The sequence below is a fragment of the Archocentrus centrarchus genome, chromosome 1 (genome assembly GCF_007364275.1).
Source record: "Archocentrus centrarchus isolate MPI-CPG fArcCen1 chromosome 1, fArcCen1, whole genome shotgun sequence".
Classification (NCBI taxonomy): domain Eukaryota; kingdom Metazoa; phylum Chordata; class Actinopteri; order Cichliformes; family Cichlidae; genus Archocentrus; species Archocentrus centrarchus.
The window spans coordinates 27,769,549-27,797,248 of record NC_044346.1 but is presented as its reverse complement, the minus strand read 5'-3'; the positions used below and the strand labels follow the sequence as shown (position 1 = coordinate 27,797,248).

Below are 27,700 nucleotides of genomic sequence, written 5' to 3'. Positions count from 1 at the left end.
CTGAGATGCTTTGTCTCTTTTTTTTTTTTTGGCTTCATTGGCATTTTTGACTTGCTACAGTTGTAATTGTGACCTTTCATTATGCACTGCAGTGTCTAATAGCGTCACTTGATGTAAAAAAGAAGAAGAAATAAAGCACTTAACTGGTTGTGTTGGGGTTCTAGCTAGCAGGTGATCATCCAGTGCTGTGCCAGGCTGAAAATTTCAGGTGTTAACTACGGGAACAGACCACTATGACCATTAGCACTAGCCAAGCAGCCGACTGATGAAAGATCGATGGATGGATAGATGAAGTTTTAAATTGAAATAAAAGTCTGTTTTATTTATTATTATTATTTTATTATTATTATTATTATTATTATTATTATATCTAAAAGTAAATGGTTCTATGTTCTATTCTCATATTAAGGAGAGACTTTGTGACAGAATGGATTTATGAATAAAAGTGTCTATTTTTTCTTACTTTCCAGTTATTTCTTATTGCATTTTTCTTTCCATTTTTATCTTGTGGCCATGGACTGGGCTAAGTTTGATTATTAAATTTAACTATTTTTAATTAAATTTTCAATTCAAAGAACTTCTTTTTGGTATTTTCAAGAACTGTGATTTCTTATGTACTCTTGAAATTTACACATTATTTTTTTTAACATTTTCTTATCATTCTTGTCTCTTTGTTTCTTTTTCAGTTTAGTTTTAATGGGTCAAATGCTAATATTCATTAATCACTCAAAACTTTCCAAACACGCCCACTCATCTTTACACACTTTCACAAAGCATATCATAGCCTTTGGCACTCCTTGACTAAAGTCCTTGAGTCTTTTTTCTTTCTTATTTTCTCTCTGATTTACATGTAAGATGGATTGAGAAAGATGGGGTTGTACATCAAGCTGTGCCACCATTCTGCTTCTGTGCTTAATTAAACAGTAATACCACCCACAAAATGAATTGTGCCTCTAAAATCACTGAGCACACTGGAAGAATTGGACTCCTTTTTTTTTTGTTCCTATCTTAATTATGAATGAATTAGATAACAAACACTGTCTGTGAAAAATACTAAATAAACACTGTGCATATTGTACATATTGCTTTAGTGCGAGTGTAACCCATACATTTGTGTTTTTTTTTTTTTTTATCTCTTTGCTTTGTATTTAGCCCACTTCATATTGTGAGGCAGAGTTCAAGTAGCAGTAATAAGGCACTGAAAGACTTAATGGTAACATGTCCTTCTACATCGTCATAAATTAGCCATGTGTTGAGAAGAGATCCAACATTCGCTTTGTGTTCCTTTCAAATTCAAAAGAATGACTCATTGCAGCATCTAACACATCTCTAGGGCTCCATGTAGGTCTTCTTTTTAAGAATCTAATGGTTTTTCAAGCTGGTTTGAAATAGTGCGGTGCAAAAATCTTCAGCCACTCCTGATTTCATTGAGCCAGACTTTATTATAATTCTTTAAAAGTGGCCTTGAGCAATAATTCTCCAGGCTTTCTGTAGCTTCTTTCAAACTTTTTTGTTTGACATTGGCTGCTTTTTCTTCCCAGTCCTTGTACCTGATCATTTTCCAAGGAATTTGTTTGTTTGTTTGTTTAACCCATGAATTATTTAAGCATAAAAATGGCCCTAACTCAAGGGGTAAACCAGTGTTGTATCTACACACAATGGACAACTTAGACAGAAAAGAACCTTTTTTTAAAATTGTATCTTTAGGCACTTGGTTACTAGCAGCCACACAAAAAAAAAAAAAAACGCATAATTTGCTCCCATTTCTGTAGTTGAATGTATGGAAATTGCCAAAGGTAACACAGTTTAACAGCATAAAATAAAACAGAACAAGAGCAAAAAGTAAGGAAATCTGTGTTTATTCGTTTATTCAGTCGATTATTTTTTTGTTGTAACAATGTTTCTTAGCAGTAAATCTTATACTGTTGGAAAGTCTGTTTATTTCCCCTTAAATGGTGCCTCATTTGTAAAGAAATATGGCACTTGTTTGGCATTGGCAGATTTGGCATTTTTTTCGTGGGCACAGCCCACATACTCAATTCTGCAAAATACATTTTTCTTTCCTGCTTTGGGTGTGTTCTAAACTTCAGGTGTTTTATCTACCCTGAAATAATCAAGTTACTCTTAATAACACAACTCAGCACAAAAGGTACCATTTTCTATGCCCTTCTCTAGATATACAATCATAAGGTAAGTAAGCTAAGAAGTGTGTTAATTGCATTACCACTGTGGAGTAGTTGTATGGTTGTTGTACCTTTTTCCTGCATTACTCATTAAGGAATTCTAATTACATTTATTAATTTCACTTAATGTCGACGTTGCTCAGTAGCCAAACCTAGGGGTCATTCACAATTATCAACATTTGCCAAAGTGTACAAAGGTTATTGTTTTTCAGACCCCCCTCCCCAAAAGTGTACAAAGAAAATATTGATCTTTTTCATGACATTTCATTTCACCTGGTTCTTTGGTATTCTAATGTAATAGGAAGTATTAAAACATCCTGGTGTTGAAAAATGCTGGAAATCTTGGTATCAAATATACTCTTTCCTAACTATTAAAGCATTGTATTGTTGTACTAATAAACAGATATTTATAAATTAGAATTTATAGGGTGCAATAAACTGATTTTAATTTTAATTTTGATTTGAATGTGTACTGCACTGCATGTACACATGCAATGTACATGCCGCCACATTGCACACAGTGGCAGCAGAGCAATTTGTCATCTGAATAGCCGGTCTTGTGCCAAAAAGTGATTTCTGGTATTTGCCAAAAACAATTTTGCTGATATTTATATTGTTGTAAATGACTTGTTGACCTATAATCTGTCAACATATCTCAAACATTATCTCTCATGAATGACATAAATTTATTTTGAGTCATAAAGAACATTCCTGTCACATGGTAGAAGCTGCAATCAGTTTTTGGCAACATTGGTTTTTGGCCAGTGTTGCCAACTTAGTGACTTTGTTGCTAGATTTAGTGACTTTTTAGACCCCCCCCCCTCTTTTTTTTTTCCGGTGACCTCGACGACTTTTGGAGAGTTTTGGAGATAGGCCAGAAACCTGAAATCCTCCACTGTCGCTGTGTTTTGTGTACATACAGTGCCTGTACTGGGTCCCTTCGTACGCTATGCCATTGCCCAGACCTCACTTCAGCACTGAGGGGGATACCTCCTCTTGATTCGTCCTTTAGCAACTGTTTAGAAAGCCAGCAAATATACGGGCCAGCACAGATGAAAACATGCCAGGAACATGTAGAATTATTGTACATAATTTCTGAATAAAATCCACCATGGTTTTCTGTGGGTTACTGCGTATGGTTTCCATTTTTGATTCAGCTTTTTGGAACAATATTTCCACTTCCTTTGAATTTTATCTCAGGCAGCGCTGGCTGCTTTCCACACCTGCTGCGCAGCATTTGCACCTTGTTCCTGCCTAATATTGTCAGCAGAGAGTCTTTTTGTGACATGATGATGGTCTATTTTAGAGAATTAAATGAAAAAAAAAATTCAATGAGGCCATATTGCTGCAGATCAAGCAATACTGTAGTGGTGTACAAGTGAACGAGAGTGGGTGCCTCGGGAATTGGCGGCCAGACGGCTCAAATTTCATAGTTCTGACCGACATTTTCTAACTATTTGAAAAGTGTATGTTGGGTGTTAACCCCCTCCCCCCCGGCGTATGGTTTGTACACATTGGAACATGCTGATAATTGTGAATGATCCCCAATAGACATAAGACCATTTTGCAGTAACAAAAGCTTTTTTTTTTTTTTTCTTACACGCTCTCTGTCTGACCTTTGTCTTCTTTATACCTTTCTCTCTTGCTCTCATTCTCACGCTGTCTCTCACTCTCTCGCTCTCATTGTTATTTGATACTTGCCCAAGTTTTTCATTTTTCCTCATAACTTGTTTTCATTCTGTTTGTTGTTGTTTTTTTCCCCCATTTATTTTCTGGTGGTCCTTCCATCTTGCTGTTTCTTGGCTTTATTGCAGGGTACAGTATAGAGACCATATGCTCCTAGTTTCTTACATCGACTCCCTATTGTTTGACTCACCCCTTGCCCTTTGTGTCCATCTTCAATTTTTTTTTTTTTTTTATTTTATTAGGATGTCTTTATAACAAAATCAAACTGCACCAATGCTCAATAAAACCAATTGATGCTCTGTGCTTTCAGTAGAGAAATTATATTTGAAAAGGTGGGGGAAATGAAAAATAAAGGTAGCGAAAGGGATGAACAGAGGTTAAATACAGTCATGGTAACAAGAAAGTACACTATCAGTTCTAAGGTTTTATACATAAAGGAATAATAAAAACAAATCTAGTTCTTACTAGGTCTTAAAATTGGGTAAATACAACACACATGGCACATTAAACCATGTCATTAAACCATGGTATTATTTATTTAACAAAAACTAAGCCAAAATGCAGAAGCACTTTGTGAAAAACTTAGTAGATCCCATGATTCAATAACATGTACACAAAAGTATCGGAACAGTGAGGCCAATCCCTTTATTTTTGCTGTAGCCTGAAAACATTTGGGTTTGACATCAAAAAATCAATATTAGGCAAAAGATCAACATCTCAGCTTTTATTTTCAGGTATTTACATTTGGAACTGAACTGTGTATCAGATCCAGGTGTTCAGTTTTGTCTGAACCCACCCATTTTTCTTGTGAGCAAAAATATTGGAACAGGTGACGTTAAAATATATTAAAGTTAATAAGACTTAATATTTAGTTGCAAATCCTTTGCTTGCAATAACAAAATCAAGCCTGTGACCCATTGGCGTCACTAAACTTTTGCATTCTTCTTAATGGTGCTTTTTCAAGCTTTTACTCCAGCCTCTTTCATTTGTTGGTTGTTTTTTGGGGGGGTGCTCCCATCAGTCTGTTCTTTAGCAGGTAAAGTGCATGCTCTTTAGTGTTTAAGTCTGGAGATTGACTAGGCCAGTCTAAAACCCATCCACTTCTTGCCCTTGATGAACTTTGCAGTTTTGGCAGTGTGTTTTGGGTCATTATCTTGTTGCATGATGAAGAATCGCCTATTATGTTTGGTTGCATCTTTGTTTAAATTGACAGATGCAATAGCTCTGTAGACTTCTGAGTTCATTGTACTGATGCCATTATGTGTGACATCATCAGTGAAGATTGAGCCTGTCCCAGAAGAAGCCATGCAAGCCCAAGCCATGACATTACCTCCATTGTGTTTCACAGATGAGCTCATATGTTTAGGATCATGAACACATCCTTTGTTTCTCAGTCTTTTACGAATTGTACTCTTATAAATTTTAGCTTAGGCCTAGAGAGTCTGAGATGTAGCTCTAGGTTTTTTTGCAGTTTCTCCGAGCATTGCATCGTCTAACCTTGGGGTGAATTTACTTGCATGTCTATTCCTGAGAAGACTGGCAACTGTTGTGAATATTTTCCATTGTGAATAATCTTTCTTACAGTAGGATGATGGACTTCAACTTATTTAAACATGGCCTTATAACACTTCCCAGATTCATGGGTAGGAACAACTGCATCTCTAAAATCATTCTTGATCGCTTTCCTCCTTAGCATTGGTTAACACACATCTGAATGCTCCAGACCAGCAAACTGCCAAAACTACTGTTTTTATACAGGTGATAGTCACATTTGCTGATGATCAGTTAATTTAGTGCACTTGATTACCAGCATCTGGCTGTGACTTAATTCTTGGTAAATAAATAATCACATGGTATAAGATATTTATGTTTTGTACTTCATCAGGGGTTATAGTCTCCTAATTTTAAGACATGCAAAGGACCAGGTGATGGTTACACTGCTCAAAAAAAATTAAAGGAAGACTTTTTAATCAGAGTATAGCATCAAGTCAGTTAATCTTCTGAGATATTGATCTGGGCAGTTAATTAGCAGAGGGGATTGCTAGCATGAGGTGATACCTGGACCCTACAGAGGTTGTGCAAGTAGTCCAACTCCTCTAGGATGGCGCATCAATACGTGCCATTGCCAGAAGGTTTGCTGTGTCTCCCAGCACAGTCACAAGAGCATGAAGGAGATTCCAGGAGACAGGCAGTTACTACAGGAGAGCTGGACAGGGCCATAGAAGGTCCTTAATCTATCAGCAGGACCGGTATCAGCTCCTTTGTGTAAGGAGGAATAGGCCCTACAAAATGACCTCCAGAAGGCCTGAGGGTGGCCCGAGGGACTGACATTCTTTAGCACTTTTAATGCCCGATTGGCATTTATAATAGAATACCAGAATTGGCAGGTCTACCACTGGCACCCTCTGCTTTTCACACGAGAGCAGGTTGAGTACATGTGATGGATGTGAAAGGGTCTGGAGAAGCTGTGGGGAACATTATGCTGCCTGTAACATCGTTCAGCGTGGCCAGTTTGGTGTCGTGTCACTCATGGTTTGGGGAGGCATATCCATGGAGGGACACACAGGCCTCTACAGGCTAATGACACCCTGACTGCCATTAAGTATTAGGATAAAATCCTTAGACCCATTGTCAGACCCTACGCTTGGCGCAGTGGATCCTGGGGGTCCTCCTGGTGCATGACAATGCCTGGACTTGTGGCAAGAGTACGCAGGCAGTTCCTCATGAACTGCCACCACGATCATCTGACCTAAATCCAATAGAACACCTCTGTGACAATACATTTGGTCCATCCAACACTGCCAAGTTGTACCTCAGACCTCACCTCAGCAGCTCAGTGAGGCCCTGGTCCATATCTGGAAGAAGGAGCTCCCCAAGGACACTATCTGTTGGCTCATTAGGAGCATGCCCCAATGTTGTCATGCAAGCATGTAAGGGGGCATGCAGACTACTGAGTATCAGTTTGAGTTGCTGAAATGAAATTTTGGCAAAATGGACTAGCCTGCTGCATCATTTTTTTCACTTTGATTTTGGGATGTTTTTGAAGTCTGCTCTCTGTAGGTTGACAATTTTCATTTCCATCAAATGATGTGGCATCCTTTTGTCTTTAACACAGTACCCAGTCCATATCAGTATAGATGTCAGCATGATTTTTTCCCCCATTGACATGCTTTTTCAGTGTTCCATTAAGTTTTTTGAGCAGTGTAGTATGTTCTAATACATAAAACCTTTATAATTTAAATAAGGTGTACTTTTTTCTTTTTTTTAAACCATGAGTATAAGTGACTAAACAAAGTCTCTGCCTTCTGTTTCTTGTCTTTGATAAATTTATGAGAGCTCTTATGCTCTTATATATGGCATATATATATAAACATACTAAGTGCCAGATCTTGTAACAGACAGAGTGAAATTGATGTTGGTTTAAAAAAAAAAAAAAAATCCTACCAGTAATAGAGAATACACGTAGGGGTTTAGCATATGGTACTCTATAATGCTAACACTTTTGTTTTCTTGAGGGAAATGCATACATAAAGCCTATGCTTATATTTGTTAGACTGCAAGAAACAAGCTGTGTCTTTGTTGTTAGATTATTTGCACTCTAATCTGGTTTGCTTGTTTGTGAATCTGTGTCAGTATGCTTTATTCTGGTATGTTCACTTTGATTATTAATTAAATCAGTCTGCCTCCTCCCGAGTTCATAAATATGTGCATTGCTATCCCACTCAGAACTTTCCACTCATTTACAGACTTGCCTTTGATTGTGGTTTTTGCTAATTTGCTCTGTTTAGTAAATACGGCCTGAAGAGTGCCTCAGAAGGTCAGTGAGCACAGTTTTTGTGAAATAAATGATTAGTCGACGTGAATTCAAATTCAATTTAAATTCAACCATATTATCTTACCTCAGAGCTTTAAATAGTGGCCTTAAATAAGCTGTTTTATAATATAACCCTTTGAGTAAACACATATTGTTTTATTAGTTCATTTTGGCTTCAAATTTGGCTTATCTGGCATTTAAAGTGTCAGAAAAAAAAGTTTAAAAGTTTACTTGAAACTTTGCAGACAAACTAAACCAACAAACACAAAAGACTTAGGCACCCCAGGAAAAAAAAAATGACAGAAGACTTAAAATGTCAAACCATTTGCCTTGGAGGTTTAGAAAGAAACTGTAATCCGTAAGGGGGAAAAAAACAGACAGACCTTTAGATATTCTATAAGCATCACAGACAGAGACAACCACTGGCACTAATGGGAGAAAAGATATAAAGTAAAATTAAATCGCCAGAGGGTGACGGATCGACAAAGGCAACAGAAAAATGCATTTATTTCAAATAATTGTTATTAGGCAGATAAGCTGACAAAGCCTTACCCAAACCTGTCTAGTGACAAGTCATGATATTTTTGGGAAGCACAGATTATGGGCTGACAAGTGTGGAATTGGCAATGTGAATGCTTGTTGGTTTGATTCAGTGGAGGTCAGAGATAGGAACAATAACCCTGACAAAATAACTGACTGACACAGATATGCTGCCAATATGTCTGATGCTATATGTGATTGTATCTCACACCTTATCTGCTCTTTGTCTACCTTTTTAAAAATCCTGAAAACATGGTCACAGAATTTCACTGATTACCTTCATTTGTGTGTGGGTGTGTGCATGTATGTGTGAGTCTGCGGGTTATCTACTTGAAAACAGGCAAAGTGAAGTAAAACACGTTTGCATTTTTGTCAGTCTGGGGAAAAAAAGATTTCATATTGTGGTTTTATGTTCATTCCATATTCATAAATGTTCTCTCTCATCATTATGTCTCTGTCCCTCTTTTAAACTTTGTTTTTTTCATACATTTTCTTTTTAATGCATTTTCTTCCCCTTAATTAGTAACCATTGCCATATATAGGACTCTTTTTTTGTAGCCCATCACTGAATATATTTAAACACCGTACTTTCTTTAACCTCTTAGTAACATACTTCCCATCTTCCTATTTTAATTCCCATCTCTGTCATAAATAATTTTTTTAAAAAAGCCCCTAAGTATTGTTTTTTTCTTCCCTCCTCATTGGTTGTGTCCTCCTGAGCTTTTGTAGTGCATCAGTTTGCATGTGTCCTTTATGTATCTTTACTTTGGCACAACACCAAACCTCCCCAGGTCATCATGAGGACACTGTGATCACAAGAAATTGACTAGGAATAAGTCTTTGTTGGTTTTTACAAAGGCGTCATGCTTCTATGAATGTATCTGTGTGTGTTTGAGGGAGAGAGTGTGGGAGAGTGAGTCTTTGTTACTTGTTATATGAAGTCAATTTCTAGTAATCCCCCTTTCAATGGGAGAAGTGAAGGGAACTGTTTGGAGGCTGATGACCAAAGCAGAAACCCATTCACTCACAATAGACCTTGGTTAAGACCGCCTAGAGCAAGGGATTGTTGAGACAAACAAATACTGTTAGCTTTTTATGTTGACTATTCCCACATCAAACCCTTGGATGGCTGTCCCCATTCATGGCATACAAGGTATGCTACCTCATAGGGATTTAAAGACTAATGCTTCTATGAAACATATGTATACAAACATACTGAAAATTCTAAACCCATTTGAATTACATTTTGAAAACACCCTTACATGCGGGGGGAACATGAACACTCACCCCCCCACCCCGCTCTTGTTATGACACCATTACTGAACAAACTGTATTCTTTACATTTCTTGACTGGAATTTCTCAATCGGCTCTTGAGGACAGAAAAATAAAGACAGGATAGTTTGTTCCCCTGTGCACTTGTTGTTCAGTGTTACATTTTTATACAGTGAAAATCAAAATAAGGAATTCAAGTGACACAATAGAGATTTACGCCCAATAATAGCTGTGTCGTCTTTAAAGTGGAGATCACCATTTTAAAACTGACAGGTCAACAACTTCTATTCAGAAAAAAACTTGGATTGTTTGGTAGCAGCCATGACTGAACTGGTCAAATCAGTCCTTAAAAAGTTTTCTCAACTCATTCTTCATCACAAAAAATATTTGCTGTCCTTTTATTTTGGATGAGCACTTTAACCTGTGTCAAACAAAGTGATACCTAAGTATTATTTCAAACTTGGCAATATGTTTCAGTTTTTTTTTTGTTTTTTTTTTTAAACACTGCATAGCTGATCAAAGGTCTGACAGATTACCTCACAGCCAGCTTACTTAATTCATAAACTGGTCCTTTATGTGACGGACTGACATCTTAACTTTTCTAACATCAACAGTTTTATGGCTGGCAGAGTAAGTATATGATTGTGTAACTAGATGGCTAAGAAACTAACTGGCCTCTTTCATGCCCCACTTAACCTCTTCCTTCATGGTCATTGCTGCATGAATCAGTGGCCTTATATGTCATGCATCATCCTCCTGGCTGTCTAGTCACATCTCTTCAAATTTTATTCCTGTGGTGTTGGGATGGACTGCTAGTGAGATTTTTGTGGGTTTGTTTTAAAGTAACTTTTGTTGTTTATTTTAAAAGTCGTGACATTGAATTCTGAGCACTGTAGTGTCTGCAATGAAAGCAATGTGAAATGACAGTGAGGTGTAAAGAGGATAAGACAATTCAGGAAATAAGAAAAGGAGGGGGAAAGAATGAAATAAAGAAAGTATGAAGTAGATACCATGAGACAAGAGAAAGGAAAATCGGAAATGGCGAACATGAGAGAGATTTAGGTCTGGGTTCACTTCTAGTGTTACAGTTTGCCCCATACCCTGTGAACTATAGTTTGTGTGTGTGTGTGTGTGTGTGTGTGTGTGTGTGTGTGTGTGTGTGTGTGTGTGTGTGTGTGTGTGTGTGTGTGTGTGTGTGTATTGCAGAGAAATTATGGGATTCACATTGAGTAATAGAAAACAAGATTTATAAAGTAGGATATCTGTAGACCATTTGTGCATTTTACTCATTGAATAACACACACACACACACACACACACACACACACACACACACACACACACACACACACACACACACACACACTTGCTGTGATTTATTTCCATGCCCTGTGTGAGACAGAAAATAAATGTTTTTGATGGGCCTTGGCCGGTTGGACCACTTATGTATTTTATATGTCTCTGTGTGGGGTCAGGTAAAGTAGGGAGCCATGAAACCAATAAGTGGGAGTCCAGCATAAGGTATTTAAATGGCTTATTGGACAAACTGATTGGCTGTCATTTGAATACATTGTACTTAATGTGACAGCTTTATTTCAGTTACCGTGAACCTTTAAATTAACTGTAGCCTGAGGTTTGTTACTTTAAAACGTCAGATCTCCCCTGTTTTCAATGTCAACATTTAGTTAAAACCTTGTAATGGTATAGTTCAATCCATAATTATTTGTCACCACCACAGTGAATTCCAAATAAAGCAATGGATCTTTGATTGAAATGTAACTTGAGGGGTTAAAAGTAAGTGCAGAGGAAAAATATTTGTTTAATAATGTGCTAGAAAATTATTGCAGAAAATGTGTCAGAAGTCTGAAAGTCTGAGGTTTACTTGTTGTTTTTCAACTGTTTTGTGTTCGGTAATGTTTTAGACAGATTCAAATGATTCATAGAGACATACTGTCTCAGACAGTATTTCCCCTCCTCTAAGGTAATAGCATAATAAATACCTTTCAGAATGTCGAATGTCAGATTGTTTAAGAACAGCATTCAGTTTACTTTGAGTATGCCTGAGACATGCATTTAAGGTAGAATTTGCTGGAATGTTATAGGCTTGTTTTTTTTGACATGGTCCCTTTTGCCCAGCCTTTACTGCTTGTTTGTAGACCTTTTTTGCCTTTAGTTTTGCCTTCAGTGAAAAGCATACTTATTTAGGGTTAAGGTGACTGATTTGGCTATTTAAGAACATTTCATTTCTTTGCCGTGATCACACCACAGCATACTGGTTTCAGTATGCTGTGGTCCTTATTCGTCTGTGAAGAGCCATCCTGTTGTTTTGCAACATTTGACCATGTCTGAATAGAAAGAATAGCTCAAAATACTTTCATCCTCCCTTACATCAGTAATCACCAGTGGCCCAATTCCCCTGCAGTACCCTCTGTACTTATCTTTAGGATCTTTTGATTGTAGACTCTGACAATAACACACCTACCTCCTTAAAATGTTCTTGACTTTGTTAGATGTTGTAAAGGAGTCTTTCCTTCACAAATGAAACATGTCTTCCAACCTTTTTCTAAGACCTTGTTGGCTATAAGCTCACCAGTGCATTCCTTCTTTTTTAAATAGTTGTTTTTATCACTTCTGAACTTTATATTTTGCTGTTTCTCATGATAATTTAACTCTTGAAATCAACTCCAGACCCCATTTTGCTCTGATTTATTTATTTTATTAAACAAAAAAGAAGATTGCCTCACCTAGCCATTAAAATGCATCCAAGTCAGTGAAAAAGGAAGGACTGTGGAAAAAAGTTTAATTAAAATTAAAGCTGGAAGCATACACATCATACACACTGATTAAATTCAACATTTAATGACAGTCTTTTGCATTAAAAGCCTACCAGTGGCCAAGAAAAATGTTAACTTTGAAACACAGGGGCGCCTGAGTGGCTTAGTGGTGAAGCCGGCGACCACATACACACGCCGCGGTGCGGGCGGCACAGGTTCGCGTCCCGGTCCGTAGCCAATTTGCCCGCGTGTCTTCCCCCGTATCTTTCCCCCATTTCCTGTCACGCTCCACTGTAAAGCCGCTATGGCCAAAAATGCAAAAAAAAAAAAACCCCAAAAAAACTTTGAAACACAGGCACAAAGAAAATGATAACCAGAAATGATGGAATATAGTCAGTCATAAATTATTTAATAAGTCCCTTATTTGGCTACACAAATATTATTTAGTTTAATTTTAACTGGGAGACTGGACAAATTGAGAAGTCTTTTCAATCTAAATTAAACTACTTTAAATTTCTAGTTTAGTAGAGATGTAACACATTACTTCTGGTGGTATCACAGCTGTAAAATAATTTGTCAGTAAAACTAATCATACACTCCAGAAGATGCATAATTTCACTCACAAAATAGTGTGATACTATAAATGTATAGCCTTATGCAGCTTTATTGTCAGAAAAAAAATAGTACAGTGTGCAATGTAAATTTAATGTGTTTCTTGGCTAGCTTTTTTTTTTTTAATTATTTCAACAACTTTTGTCTTTACTGACTGATTCAGCCACTCATTTTAGTCCCCCATACAGCAGTTCATACCTCAAAACTGGCACAATATAAAAATAAGTCTTTTTAACTATCTAATCTGCACACCATTATTTTCAGGACCATTACAATCTCTTCTACTCTCACATAGTGCTTCTGCATCTTATAAGCAGGTGTGTGTGTGTGTGTGTGTGTGTGTGTGTGTGTGTGTGTGTGTGTGTGTGTGTGTGTGTGTGTGTGTGTGTGTGTGTAACAAAAGTTAGACAGTGCATCATTACTGCAGTATGACTGGCATCCACGACTGACAGCTCTCCTTTTGGGGGTGAATGCACATGGGCAGAAGCTAGGTACATGAATCAAAGACAGAGAAGCAGAGGTGTACAGAAACTACTTTGTACCTGATGTGGACATTCACACTATTGTGTATACATTTGTGTTTGTGTATAGTATTGTTGCCTTATTGTGCTCCCTTGGGAATCTTCTTCCTCATTATACATGGCCCTCCTGGACCATGTATATGTAGGAGTGTGTGCTGTCTAAAACATGCAAGCAATACTGCTAAAACACATGTCAACTACTGTGTGAATTGGCTGTTTCTGACTCGCTTCCTCTTCCTCCTTTTAGTTTTTGTTTGTCTCTGTCAGTCTTGTCCCCAGGCAGTTTACTGGAGAGATTTAAACAGCTCTGCTTTGTGCAGCCTAGTCTATGACCTGTGTGTGTGTGTGTGTGTGTGTGTGTGTGTGTGTGTGTGTGTGTGTGTGTGTGTGTGTGTGTGTGTGTGTGTGTGTGTGTGTGTGTGTGTGTGTGTGTGTTTTGTGTAAAAGAGTGAGCAGACGAGATTTTGTGCCCGATTAGCAGTTGGAGTGAGGTGCAGTGCTAAATTATTTAGGTACTCTCTACTTGATCCAATGCTAGCAAATGTTGGGGCATAATGAGGGATGGAGAGCGTAAGATGAGAAGTTAACGTACATATGTAAGACAGGCATAAATTGAATGCGTTTTTTTTCCAATGAATTCAACCACATAATGCCTGCCACTGATCTCTGCCATAGTTTTAGCCCTGAATTAAATGTCCTTCTGCCTACACAAGAGCTACATGCATATGATTGCTAGTAGAAACTGAGAGTGATGTAGCATGGTGTATATCAATTTAGAAAATCAGCACACTCAGCTCAGTCATTTGGCTAGACAGTTTAATTATACATTTAAAATTAAACAATAACATAGGCATAACCATGAGTTACTTGCCCAGGCAAAAGCAAGCTCAGCATGAAGAACCTTTTTTATGTTTAATATTGGATTTTACCATTCATGGAAAAAAAATTCAGAAACATGTTTTTAGTGCTCTTGCAGAATGAGCCTTAAACTACTCAATAGTATCACTAGTTTTATTTATTTTAGATGATAGGGCTATACTCAGAATCTTGAAATCGTACCTACTCTATAAACAATCAGCTGGTCATGAGAAAATAAATAATCTGATTGTTGTCTGTCGATTGAGCAAACTGGTCACGGTATGCTGAGTGCCTTCCAATCAGGGTGCACCTGTCCTTATTCCGTATGGTAAATATGATTTAGCACTTTCCATTTAGTTTAAGTTCAAAGTTGTGTGAACTTTGAGCTAAAGACTTTCAAAATCACTCTTCATGTTCACAGGTAGTCTTTTCCTTGCTTGATCAGCGGGAGACTCCGGCCCTAGCCAAAATGTACTAACTTTATTATGCTGAATATCATGTTAGACCCACTACCTTTTATTGTGTATCTGTAACTGTGCCCAAGATGTGCTAACGTTTTGCTGAGTAGGAAAAGATAGAATAGCAGACAAAAGCATTTAATTAAAAATGCATGACAAACCCTTAGCTCAGATTGAACACAGTCTAGTTAAAATTATTTTGGTCTGAGCTGAAATGTGCATCCTGTAAACTCTTTCTTGCTGTACAGTTTGAGCAGCAGATGTTGGAAAACAAGTATTTCATCAGCACCCTCACTATTTCATTACTCATCAGCTCAGAGCTGCTGAAGTTTGGCAAAAATCTTGCTGGTAGGAATTTAGCACTGTCCTCATGTGAACTTTTGCTAGCACAGTGATGCCATAGATTTACAGACATATATGCCAGATACACAAGGATAATCATGCTATATAGCCATATTACTTTTGTTTATTATTATTATTATGTTTTCTGATTGCAAAGGCACTAGTTATATGGATGTGTACAGATCCAGGTTGTACATTGTTTACCAATAGCATTGTGTTCTCGTGCTGATATTGTGACCTCTTACTTAAGCTAGACTGGTTTTAGTCAGCAGCAGACTTTTGAAATGCACACATAAGCACAAGCAGGAACTCAGGTTTTTCTATCAGGTCATGTCTCCTGTTTTTCAAATAATTACTGTTTGTTGTTATATTCCAAATTATTTCTTTGTACCCCATTTGTAATTGCAGGCAGCCTAAACTTGATATTTTGATTTAGTAACTCTCATCTACCAACACTTAGGAAGCCTTAGACTTTCAAAGCAGCCAAAATATACAGCAAGGAGATGAAATTGTTGGAAGAGACAGTGCCTGTTCTTAAGATACAAGGAAGATGTAAGGAAGCTGGGTCATATGTACTAGAGTCTTTCATTTCCTCATTTACCTGAATTTGTCACTGTGATTGCATTTTTCTTTTTCTTTGAAGTCCTAATGGGATGTATTGTTATTTCTACCTCATTGTTTTTGTGTGTGTTCAGAACCTGCTGTCAGAGAAAGTTGACCAGATGATGGAGTGGTCCTCTCGGCGTTCGGTTATCCGGATGAACGGGGACAAGTTCCGTCGTTTTGTCAAGGCTCCACCCAGGAACTACTCTGTCATCGTCATGTTCACTGCCCTGCAGCCTCAAAGGCAGTGTTCTGTCTGCAGGTATATGCACGCACACACACACACACACACACACACACACACACTGCCCCTACTGTAGGACACAATATGTTATAGCTCCATACACACTGCCCTACTGTAGGACACAATGTTCTATAGCTCTGACTGTAACAGTCATTCCTTTGTCCTTCTCGCTATCGCCCAAGATGTCATGGCCTCCTGTGCGTTTTCTCTGTGGGCTACAGTGGAAAAGTCCATAAGCTTTCAAGTCATGTTCTTTGCTTCCATACTACCCAAAGGGAATAAATAAATTCCACAGAACAAGGCAACTAGAGTTTTTTTTTTTTTTTTTTTTTTTTTTTTTTTTTTTTTTTTTTTTTAAACCCAATTGCACCATTTAAATTTGATTATTATTTAGAAAATCAGACCTGAGTCATGTTTGCAGCAGAATCAGGTACAATGCAGCAAGGTCAAGCACCCCAAAATAGGTATGCTGGATTAGATAAGATGGTATTATTTGTATTTTTAATGGAAATTTGTTCTCATGTGAATCAACAATTTTAACTCCCTGACAAGTTAAATTATATTTCAGCACGATGGACAGTTCTTATTACAGCACTGGAGTTCATAATTGAGACAGCTCTGGAGCTGTCTATGGTTTTGAAAGCTCCTTTGGCTTACTTAATGCAGCTGGAGAACATAAAAATGTGGTTTTAGTGCAGACCTTTTCTTATGACACATTTTACGCTTGCACTCATTTTTATTAAAGATTTGAAACTGAAGGCAGTGGTTGTTATGAATTTTAGGAATTTCTAGTTTGAGAACTCAACTGGTGAACTCTCACACAAATCACAAACTTATGTTTAGTCCATAACCGCTTCATATTGTATGGTAAACCTAGACAGCACCTTGTTTCTGTGCAGTAAAAACCGGGTAGCTGACCATGTCATAGTGTCCAAAGGGGCATCCAGCCAGCTGATGAAATCAACACTGACCTTCTCTGTCTTGACCTGGCTGGTTCCTCTAATCAGCCACTCTTCTACTTCATCAGTCACTTGATTAGATAAGTTATTCATCAGCCATGTCAGTACCACCCAGCATGCAGACAGACAGATTGGACTCAGTTTATAATGGTAACACAACACAAAGAATAATTTTCTCTTTTTTTTTGTCCTTCATATAAATTTAACTTTGCTTAAATTGCATGACCATAACTAAATACATCATTCCAAACCAGATTCTGCAATTTACAGTTTTATACACACCACAAATGCTAAGTACTTTCATTCATAGAATTTTACAGTGAGCTGACTTCTGACACATCTTTTTATTTTTGTCTCATAGTATTTATTTATTTTAAAACAAACTAGGCTACTTTCTTTATATTAACAGATGCTTCAGTCGTTTTCTTTTCTCCTCTTTCTCTCTCTCTTTCCTTTCTCCAAGCATTCTCTTATTAATGTTAGTATGACATCATTAGAAAAAAAAGAGTGAGAGAGAGAGAGAGAATAAGATGGATGATGGATGTGACCAGAGTGTCTGCTTTAAGAGGACTATCAGGCAGTGAAAAAGGTGGCTAATCACTGGGGTCCTCACTCCCACATCACTCTTAGGCTCTCTCCCTGTTTCATACTACATACTAATTCTAACTAGGATTTTTAAGCTTTTGAATTTAAGTATACAAAAAGATGATTGTCTTTACACTGTGTATTTGAGCATTCATTGATGGCAAATATTTTTGCCCACTTGTGTTTATTGAAAATTTTATATTTTTGACAATAATACTATAATATAAATGAATAAATAATTATTCTTTTTTTTTCATCCCTTCTCTCTGTCCTGTTTATTATGTTGTAGGCAGGCGAATGAGGAGTACCAGGTCCTGGCAAACTCATGGCGGTACTCATCTGCTTTCTCCAACAAGCTGTTCTTCACAGTAGTGGACTACGATGAGGGAGCCGATGTTTTCCAACAGGTAACTGGCTATTTAGGGTTTAGTTCTCTTAAAACTACTCCTATCTTTAGATTTTCATACTTGTTTTATGGTTGATTCTACCTTTATTTAGTATGTGGGAGAGTATTTTTAGGTTAATCTATTGACACCCAGCTTTAACTGCTACCTAAAGTTGGACTACAACTAATGATAATTTGTTTGTCATTCTGATGCGTGTGCATGTTTTGGTGGCTGGAGGGTTGAGTTGGGAAAATTAGATAGATCATTGGTATTGGCTGTTCCTCCACTGATTCCTTCTTTGTTTCACCAAACATTTAAAACTGATAAAATAGGCCCCAGTCACACAGGCCTAGAGACTGGTTAGCAGCTCTGTGGAAATCTCTGGTTGCTAAAGAAAAAATGTGTATTTGAATGGTTTTTAGATGTTGCTCGCTGTTGCTAGGTAAAATTGCTCACGACAGGGTACTGAACCAAAAATGTCCTTGTGATTCCAACGGTCACCTGTAGTTTACAGCATTTGCAGACAAAATGCCAACTTGTCTGCACCTTCAAATTAAATGCACAGATAATTTGGACTCTTGTCACCTTCAAAGTAAAAGTTAAGACTTTTGAAATGTGTTTGTTGCAGTGATAAGGCACAACTTTTACTTTGAAGGTCAACCGTTTTTAGTTTGGTTGTCCTTTTTGATTTTGTTTTTCCTTTCTCTTTTTCTTTACTGTCTTTACTTCTTTTTTTCTTTTATTATCATTTAGATGAGAATAATTCTGCAAAGATTAAATGTTTTTTGCTTTTCTTTTTGTTTTGTTTTTTCCTGCTTGCTGTTTCTCTAATTCTCTTTCTTTTTTATCACTTGGTTGCTTCTTGCTCTTTATCTTGTATTTTGTTGTTTAGTGTTGCATTTGGCCTGGTGTAGAGACCTTAGCTGATTTTTGCATTTTCCTAGTGAAGCTTCATAGTAACTCTAAAGCTAGTCAAATTAGTTTAGTTTAATCATTTTGACAGCTGAAAAATATAACTGTGACAGCTTTTCCTTGACACTGCTCATAAATTTTATCAACAATCTCCAAACATCTTAGCTGCAAAGTCTAGCCAGGATTTGGAAAAGCTCTTTCATTTTAGCATGGACAAAAAGTTTAAATACAGGCTTAAAAGCAGTATACAGCTGACAGCAGCACTTCAGATTTTGGCCCCTATGAAATGCTACAGATACAGAAGTAGAGTGAGCGAGTGCAGCTTTTGCTCTCTGATGCTCTCTGGCAGTAAGGATATCTTCACTGAAACCTTTGGCTGATGTTTTGTTGTTTGTGTCACTTTAGTGTGACTCATTAAAAAAACTGTTTGTGCGGGAAATGGGTTCCTAATCGTGCACTACTGGAAGACATACTGTGTCAACATTTATGTGACAGCATATGCATTTAAAAATTTTTTTTTTTTTTTTAAATTCTGGCTGCTGAATTTCATAACAAAATTTAAATGTAAGGAAGACAAAAATGTAATATGATCCTACATATTGTAAGTATATGGGGTAAGTGCCAGTATTAAAAAAAATACAAGCCTATGCCACCAATCTGCTAATGTGTTATGATTAGGGGATAATATTTTACCCATATATGTTTAATGATTAATTAACTTAGAATAGATAGAATAGAATGCCTTTATTGTCATTATACAGGATGTACAATGAGATTGGAGTAATATCTTCTTCCTTGTTTTCTCACTTTCTCTTAGTTGAACATGAACAGTGCCCCAACCTTTATGCATTTCCCAGCAAAGGGAAAGCCAAAGAGGGCTGATACATTTGACCTGCAAAGGATTGGCTTTGCCTCAGAGCAGCTGGCCAAGTGGATTGCAGACCGCACAGATGTTCAGGTACTACATAATCAAAACATTCATTCATGTATGTGCATTTGCAACATCCACACTTTTGTGAGAAATGATGACGAAGCCTAGGTAGATACACCCCCAGTAGTTTTTGTAGGCATGAGTAGAGTGTTTGTTAAACCACTGAGTTCCTGTTTACTGCAGTTTATTGAATAAGTTTACCTTTTTTGGTAAATGGAATGGTGCTTATATACTTAAAGTGCTTTCTGCTACAAGTCTCATTCACCCAATCACTCATATGTTCAACCAGCACTTTCATCAATACTTTCTAGTTCTAGAAGCTGTCACTATGGGTCATCTTCTCTAATTAGACCCATGTCACGACATCAAACTGTATTCTGACGTGAGTTTACTGCTAAATTTGGTGTGTAAAGCTTTATCTTATCATGAGGACCAATAGTAAAGACTAAAGTTTTATTTGACTACATTTTATGAACAATTATTCACTGTTATAACCAGGAAAATGGGGTGTTTTCTAATTTAAGAAAATTGATGATTTACCCACAGTGTGATTTATATGAGTTGCTTATTTTACAGTAACAACTGCCAAACTTTAGTAAAATGCAATCATAATAGACCATTCTTTGACTCAGTATAGTTTTTCTGATTGATCTGCAAAAGTCTTGCAGTGTTTTACGGACACATAATTTTTTATCCTGTATGTATGCTTAGACCTATTTGTCATCTTCTTTGTGGTGGGCTTCTGCCCCCATGGGTACCTCCCATGTGCTGGAATTTGTGCCTTCACCAGTGTGGGATCCATTTTCTTTAAATTGGCTATCAGAGTTTACAGCCAAGTTGTTTTTAACCAAATTTCCTTTTTATTTTTTTTTTCTAGTACAGCCTTTTGATATCACTATCATGTTACGAAATCAACAACACAATTAATATGCTACTTACACAGGTTACTTATAATTTTTCTTTCACAGTTTTCATGAATAGCAGATGAATATTTTAGAAGCCTACATACATATTGATGACTATTCAAAACAAAACTTTCAAATTTAGCTTCATCACTCCATAAGACCTGTTGCCACTGTTTTTTTTTGTTGTTTTTTTTCAATCTAGTTCTTGTGTAATTTAGCATACCTCAACCTTTTTTCCCTGTTTCCCTTCCTTAAGAATGGCTGCTTGACAGCCACCCTCCCATTGAAGTCATTTTTGATTAAGCCTCGGCAACCCTCAAGAGCCAGAGATTCAAACTTGTGAAATATTTAGAAGATGCATCTATGGTGTTAGTTTGAACATCCTAGCTGACATCGTTCTCGAGTTATGGCCAATGTTAAAGTTTTTGTTGAACAGACGCCGTTACCAAGGCTATGACAGTAGCTCGCCTTTTTCTTCAAAACAGCCGAGCTTAAAATTACAAGAAATTGTTGCTCTATAATATAAAAAAAATCAGGGGTGGCTCAAGGGACAGTAATTGCAAAAATCTTTTTCTTATTCTGTCAGTCTTCATCATTCAGCTTTGGAGATAGTTGGAGACCCACTTTTTCAGACAGTCTTGGCTACAAAGAGAGCTGATGCAATTTAATTTGAGTTAATGCTAGTTAAGGCTAAAGACTAAAGGTTTGAAAGGGGGGGGGGGGGGGGGGTATGGGGTGTTTTTTATTACAAAGAAATGAGCTTATCAGACCTCTGTTGGACACTCCTGCTTCAGGCATGTGGCCCAAGGCTACATTTACAGTTACAGCCTAAGACACTTCAGTCTCTGACTAAATGGTCAGCAGACACATGGCATTTTGTGTCATGTATGAACCAGATAATGACAATGAAAGTCAAATGTATGGAATACAAGTTTCTATGTTTCTCCTTCTTTCTTTAGCATCTTTTTCTTCAACCTTTCATCAAGATTCTACTACTGGTATAGTAGACCCATGCTAAATAGGTGGATTATACACAGATCAAAGTATTGCACCAAACAGCAGGTGCAGTGGGATTGTTGTGCATAAGTGTCATCCCTTTTTAGCTCGACTGTTTCAAAGAAAAGCATCGAGGTATAGCTTCAGCATCGGCGGTGACTGTTCCACAAAAAAATGTAACGTTGGCCATAACTCGACAATGATGTGACCTAGAATGTTCAAATTCACACCATAGATGCATCTATGTTGTGACACACACGTGTGTGTGTGTGTGTGTGTGTGTGTGCGTGTGTGTGCGTGTGTGTGTGTGTCTGTGTGTGTGTCTTTACACACACATGGTTTATCATATGTAGAGTCATACATGGCAGATTTGTTGGCCAAATTATTAATAGCTGCAGGTGGTAAACAAATTTTCAGTTGTGATTTAATATTTGTCAGTAACACATTTTATCTTTTAGAACATCATACTCTTGCATCTGTTGGAATAAAAATTAAAAGAAAAACAAGTAGTCTGTTTGATGTTGTAGTCACATTGAAATATGCGCATAAACGTTGTGTGAATTATGGATGAAGAATGGTCTTTATTCTAGATGGACTGATTGTGCTTACTGCATTCTAGTTCTTTTATCTATGTGTTTTTGTGACAGACAATAACTTGAGAAGGAATGTTTTTAGTATTCATATTGTACCACTGCAAGTAACTTAAGAAATGATTCTGCGTTCCAGGACCCTCTCCTGCACACAACACTGATTTGACATTTTAAATCAGCGTTATATGTGCTTCTCCTTCAATAAAGAAACAAACCATTGACTAAAAAACACTGCATAAAAAATGTTACTTTCAACCACTTGCTGAGTTTATGTCTTGAATGTGCATAAGAAACAAAAGGGAATTCTACTTCAGACCAGTATATAGAATACAAGTTTTTACAACACAGCATGAAATCCAAATTACAATCATTACATTAGCTCATAAACTGAAAAAAGTTACCATGCTATTCACTTGTCTCTCCATCTTTTCAGATCCGTGTCTTCCGTCCTCCTAATTATTCAGGGACTATTGCTTTGGCACTTTTAGTGTCTCTGGTTGGAGGATTGCTGTATCTGAGGAGAAACAATTTGGAATTCATATACAACAAGACTGGATGGGCCATGGCTGCATTGGTACGATACACACACACACACACACACACACACACACACACACACACACCAACATTAGAGTGAAGTCAAATATTTATCTACTTTCACATGCAAGAAATATCATGTTAAATGGCAAGTGAAATGAGATAAGGCTTGCAGCCTCACTTTATTAGTAGTTTTCTGCCCATTTTAACAAAAATATAATGTCATGTTTTATAAAATGGATAAGTTATCAATGTATATGTTCCTCCCTTATCTGTTATTTTCCATCTCTCTGTAAATAGTGCGTGGTGTTTGCAATGACATCTGGTCAGATGTGGAATCACATCAGAGGTCCTCCTTATGCCCACAAAAACCCACAGAATGGACAAGTGGTATGAGTTCCATTTTTTGCCCTGCCTTTGCTTATTTTTATATATATATATATTGTAGTTGTTTTGTTTTTATCTGTCCTTTTGCACTGTACTCTGTCATCTCTATTACACTTGTAGCTGTGTTTTTGGTAAAAGATATATTTTAAGGTTTAAGATGAATCTGTTTTACAGCGTTGTAAGTGAAACTATATTAGATCAGTGATACAAACATCTGTAAGGCTATTGGCCCCAAGTAAAATAGACTCTGTGCCATTACCACCTTCTAACGGGTCAGACATGGGACTGTGTGTGTGTGTGTGTGTGTGTGTGTGTGTGTGTGTGTGTGTGTGTGTGTGTGTGTGTGTGTGTGTGTGTGTGCGTGTGCGCGTGTGTGTTACTGGACAGCTGGGAACAGTCATTTTGTGTTAATATCACCCTAGAGGCATGTCAGAGTCATCTTGGGCCAAGCAGAGTGCAAGAGAGAGAGGTGTGGACTGAAAGACTTCCTTTCTTTGTTGCTTTCTTGCTGTCCTTTTGTTCTTTTGCACTTTCTTCCTTTCTCGGTTTTGTCTTACCCGACTATCAACCATCCTTTGTTTTATACAGTTGCTGTTTTTTTAAGAATTGTCACTTATTGCCAATATGTGTGCAAATACACACATTATTTTCAGATATAGTTTTGCGGGTCATAATTTAAGTTTCTCCACTGAAGTGTGAAATTAAAATGAAAAATATTAAAGAAAAATGGAAAAAAAACAAAACAGAAAATGTTGAATGTAGGGGGAGAGGAGGATGGGAACAGTGAGAGTGGAATAGACATAAAGAAGAATGGGAGGAATATGGGAAAGGAAGAAAATGTGCCTAAAACGTGTAGTTGCATGAATGATGGGGTCACAGAGATAAGTATGAAGAACAGTGAGGTTGTTTTAGAAAGTCAATTTCACTTAGGCAGAGCAAAAAAGGGTTGGTATTCCAAGTGGCCAGTAATCAACATAAGACAAACACACAGCAGGAAGGAGTGGATATATTGTACGCAGACAGACTGCCAAAGCACCACAACCTCCCTCTTGCCCCTAACTTTCTTTTAATCCTGACTGTATCGTCTCTCTGTCGTGTTCTGTGTAAAAGGCACTCTATTTCTCAAGCACTGTTGGTGCTCTCTGTAATTTTTCAGTCTGTTTGACAACAAATGGGTTACACCCTCATCTGATGTAGCTCTCTAATGTACCCTTCAGCTCTTCTTTCTTTTTCCCTGTCATTTCCACATCTCTCTAGTCCACTCGTTTGCTATCTCTTGCTTTTGAACCACTTTTATTCACACCCAAAATAACTTCTTCAGTTGAAGTTGACTGTATAGTATGCAGATAGAAATTATTTCTTTTTAAAACCTAATTAATTTATACTAATGATGGTATTGCACAGATGACAGGAAGCACTTTCTCTTTTTACGTTATGCAATTAGATGAAAATTATGTACATACACACATTGCCAGTTCTTTCTTTTCATTACCTGTGTCCTGACTCTGTCCTTATTCAGCCTGTTTATTATTGACTCTATTTGTTATTTTGTCTTCCTTCTTCCCGTTCTTCTCCATGCCCTGCCTTCTCACTCCCACTCTGCCTGTCATCAGCTAATTTGAAGCATATCTAACTGCCTGTCTCTTCTGTCCTCTCTTCAGCTCTTGTTCTTACCGTAGCTTGAACTATGAAAGGGCGATGAGGGCAACATTAAAGCTTTAATCAAGTGTTGAAACAGCATTTTAAATAAAGACAGAACCTAATTCAATATTTTTAGGAAGCAATGACCATAGGCATCTGATTCAAATGCAAAGGTGAGGAGATTATAAATGGTTTAGTAGTGAGCATACAGAAACTAAATTATGCCACTCAGGTGCAGCAAGGCTGATGAGCTGGTGGGAGACCAGTTGTAGCCTGAACTGGATAAGTGGAAGAGACAGACAGATGGACTGATTGATGGCGAATCCATACTTTGGTGTCCACTAATTAGATTGCTGCAGTTTCTAAAGGTTGTTAATGTTTTATGGAATGGGAAGGCATTTATATATAACACCTTTTTACTCTACTGACCACTCAAAGAATTTTACGCTACAAGCCATATTTTACATTTTCACATACATTCATACAGCACTTTATTCTATGCACTTGGCATTGTATCTACCGTGTATTCATACTTATAGCCAGTTTAAAATGACCAACTAGCCTCACACCTTTTGAGTGTACTAGGAAGGCGGGCTACCCAGAGAAAAACTATGCAGGCACAGGGGGAACATATGAACTCCATACTCAAAGGCCTGGAGACCAGGAGATTTGAACCCAAAGCCTTCTTGCTGTAAGGCAATATTGCCTCGAGGCCACTGTTATTGTGATTTGGTGCTATATAAATAAAATTTAATTGAATTGCTAAACACCAATTTATGGTGCCAGCCTACAGTTGTGATACTTGCTGTGTCTGCGAGTATGTGAGGGTCCGCTAGGGTCTGACTAACAATAATTTCATCACCAAAGGATTAATGCAAAGCTTCATGTGGCTGTTTGTGTTCCTGACGTTCTTTTAATGACCATGGTGACTTGCATGCATCCTTAGGGCAGACTCCAAATGTACTTAAAAAAAAAACCTTAAAAATAAAAAAAATAGCAATGACAGCGTGTCTGACGTGTCACCAAGCGAGTATATTCTTGGTCCTAGAAGGTTATAGTGATAATGTTGCTCTGTACCGCATAACATTCAGAGGTGTTCCTAAAATTCTGCCTTACAGTAAGTATTGCTCTTAACAGCATTAACCTATGTGTGCAACAACCTACAGTATATGCTTTCACTTTACCATGTTTGTTTGAGCTTGTATTTTGGACCCACTCATCTGAACCAGTAGCAGAGCTAGGCTTGTCTATATTGACTACAAAGGTCTTTTTTTTTCTTTACACTTTTGAACCTTACCGTAACCTCTCTCTCTTGCTCTCTCCATCCCCTGATAGTAAATGGCTGTGAATGAGAAGATGATACTGAAAGGATCAGTATCATATTATCCTTTCTTTTCTCCTTCCCACCCTTTTTCATGTTACCTCTTTTCACCTACTTTTCTAATCTCCCATATTCACCAGACAGTGTAATTCCTTTAAAATGATGAGCGAGCGAGACCAGGTAGACTATATTGAAAGGATTTGTCAACTGACGAATAGTACAGTGAAGCAGATGAAATTGTAGTGTGTGTGTCTCACTGTGGAGCCAAGAAAATGCTGCTAGCTCATTTTTGCTCAGACACACACAAAATGTGACGGGGACACAGTTGTGCTGTAACAAACCTATGCACACACAGGTTCATACACAGACTATACCCAAATCCACATACACATGTTTTACAACACTCATGCGCATACAAAATAGTCACACATACTTTAATATGGTAAACACAGTCAAAATAAGGCAAGGTAAGTATAGAACCATGTCTTTTAAATAATACTAACTTAAAGTTCTAGTATAACAAGTGTAAGAAGAAACAGTGATTCATCTTGGGAGAAAGCATCCTTCCTGTGGGAAGGGAGGGGCATTAGCACTTTGGGAGTCCCTTTTTGCCAGTGTTTTTTCTCATGTGTTTGACTATGACAACCACATTTTTCACCTCTATTGGCTGATGGCGTTGCCATATTTCCAGCTGATTTTGCATGCTTGGTTGATGGTTTTTGGCAGCTGTTGTCATCCCTGCTAAACCTCTCATGTTTTAGTGAAGCACTGCTGTCACTTTTAGTGGCTTTCTGCAAATGGTTGACTTTTGGCTTGGAGAGGACTTCATTGTGAGGTGTGTCTTAGTCACACTTTGTGTTTAGTCTGCACCTGTACACCTCCACAAAGAGGGAGGGATTGTTCTGTCTTTGTGTGTTTTGAGCCGATACGGAGTGTGTTGAACTGTTTGGCAACATAGTGTCAGAAGTTGTCCTTCAGCCTGCAGGCTTTGCTTAGACTAGTAGACACTGAGAATCCTATCAGTCTCTGTACTCAACTGCTCACACCCACTGACACTAAAGTGAGTGGAAGCTTTGTTTTTTTAGCAGAAAAAAATGCAATCAAGAGCTATGTATTAAACATATCCTGGAAGTGTGTGAGAGAGAACAATGGAAAGGGTTTAACAGGCATTATTCTGGACAGTCTTATATCGACTACTGCAACAGAGCAGTTGAGTGAGCATTATAACACCGTTTGGGCTACAGTAACTTCTTCCAGGCCGTTCAATCAAGACAGATTGCTATTGGTGAGTGACATGAATGTACAGTACTCATTGCTGGTGAATCTTTTTGTGTCAGGCTTCTTTTACACACACACACTAATGGAGAATGTACAGTGTAACTTGAGTTTTTGGCCACCTATTTCATTCAGTTCATTGGAGCAGTTAGTGGTTAACCACCTTTGTTTCAGTTTTTTTTTTTTCTTCACTCCTTTTCAGGTTTATTAGACAATTCTGATCTATTTAACTGAAGCTACACAGAGCATGTGAAGAAGACTTGAAGTCAGACTCAGGAACAGCATTTTATTTATTTGTTTATTTTACTTTTATTTTACCAAGAAAATCCCATTGAGATTTAAAATGTCTTTTACAAGGGAGTCCTGG

At 37.5% G+C, this 27,700-nt stretch overlaps 1 protein-coding gene across 2 annotated transcripts in view; it reads left to right on the top strand.

Annotated features, from left to right (window-relative positions):
- tusc3 (tumor suppressor candidate 3) overlaps nucleotides 1-27,700 on the top strand; it is an 83,624-nt gene that overhangs the window by 22,692 nt on the left and 33,232 nt on the right. For both annotated transcript variants that reach the window (XM_030741686.1, XM_030741694.1), the window contains exons 2-6: nucleotides 15,757-15,926; nucleotides 17,742-17,859; nucleotides 19,568-19,708; nucleotides 22,606-22,746; nucleotides 23,010-23,099. In XM_030741686.1, the coding sequence (XP_030597546.1) occupies nucleotides 15,757-15,926; nucleotides 17,742-17,859; nucleotides 19,568-19,708; nucleotides 22,606-22,746; nucleotides 23,010-23,099 (660 nt within the window). The remainder of the gene's footprint in view (nucleotides 1-15,756; nucleotides 15,927-17,741; nucleotides 17,860-19,567; nucleotides 19,709-22,605; nucleotides 22,747-23,009; nucleotides 23,100-27,700) is intronic.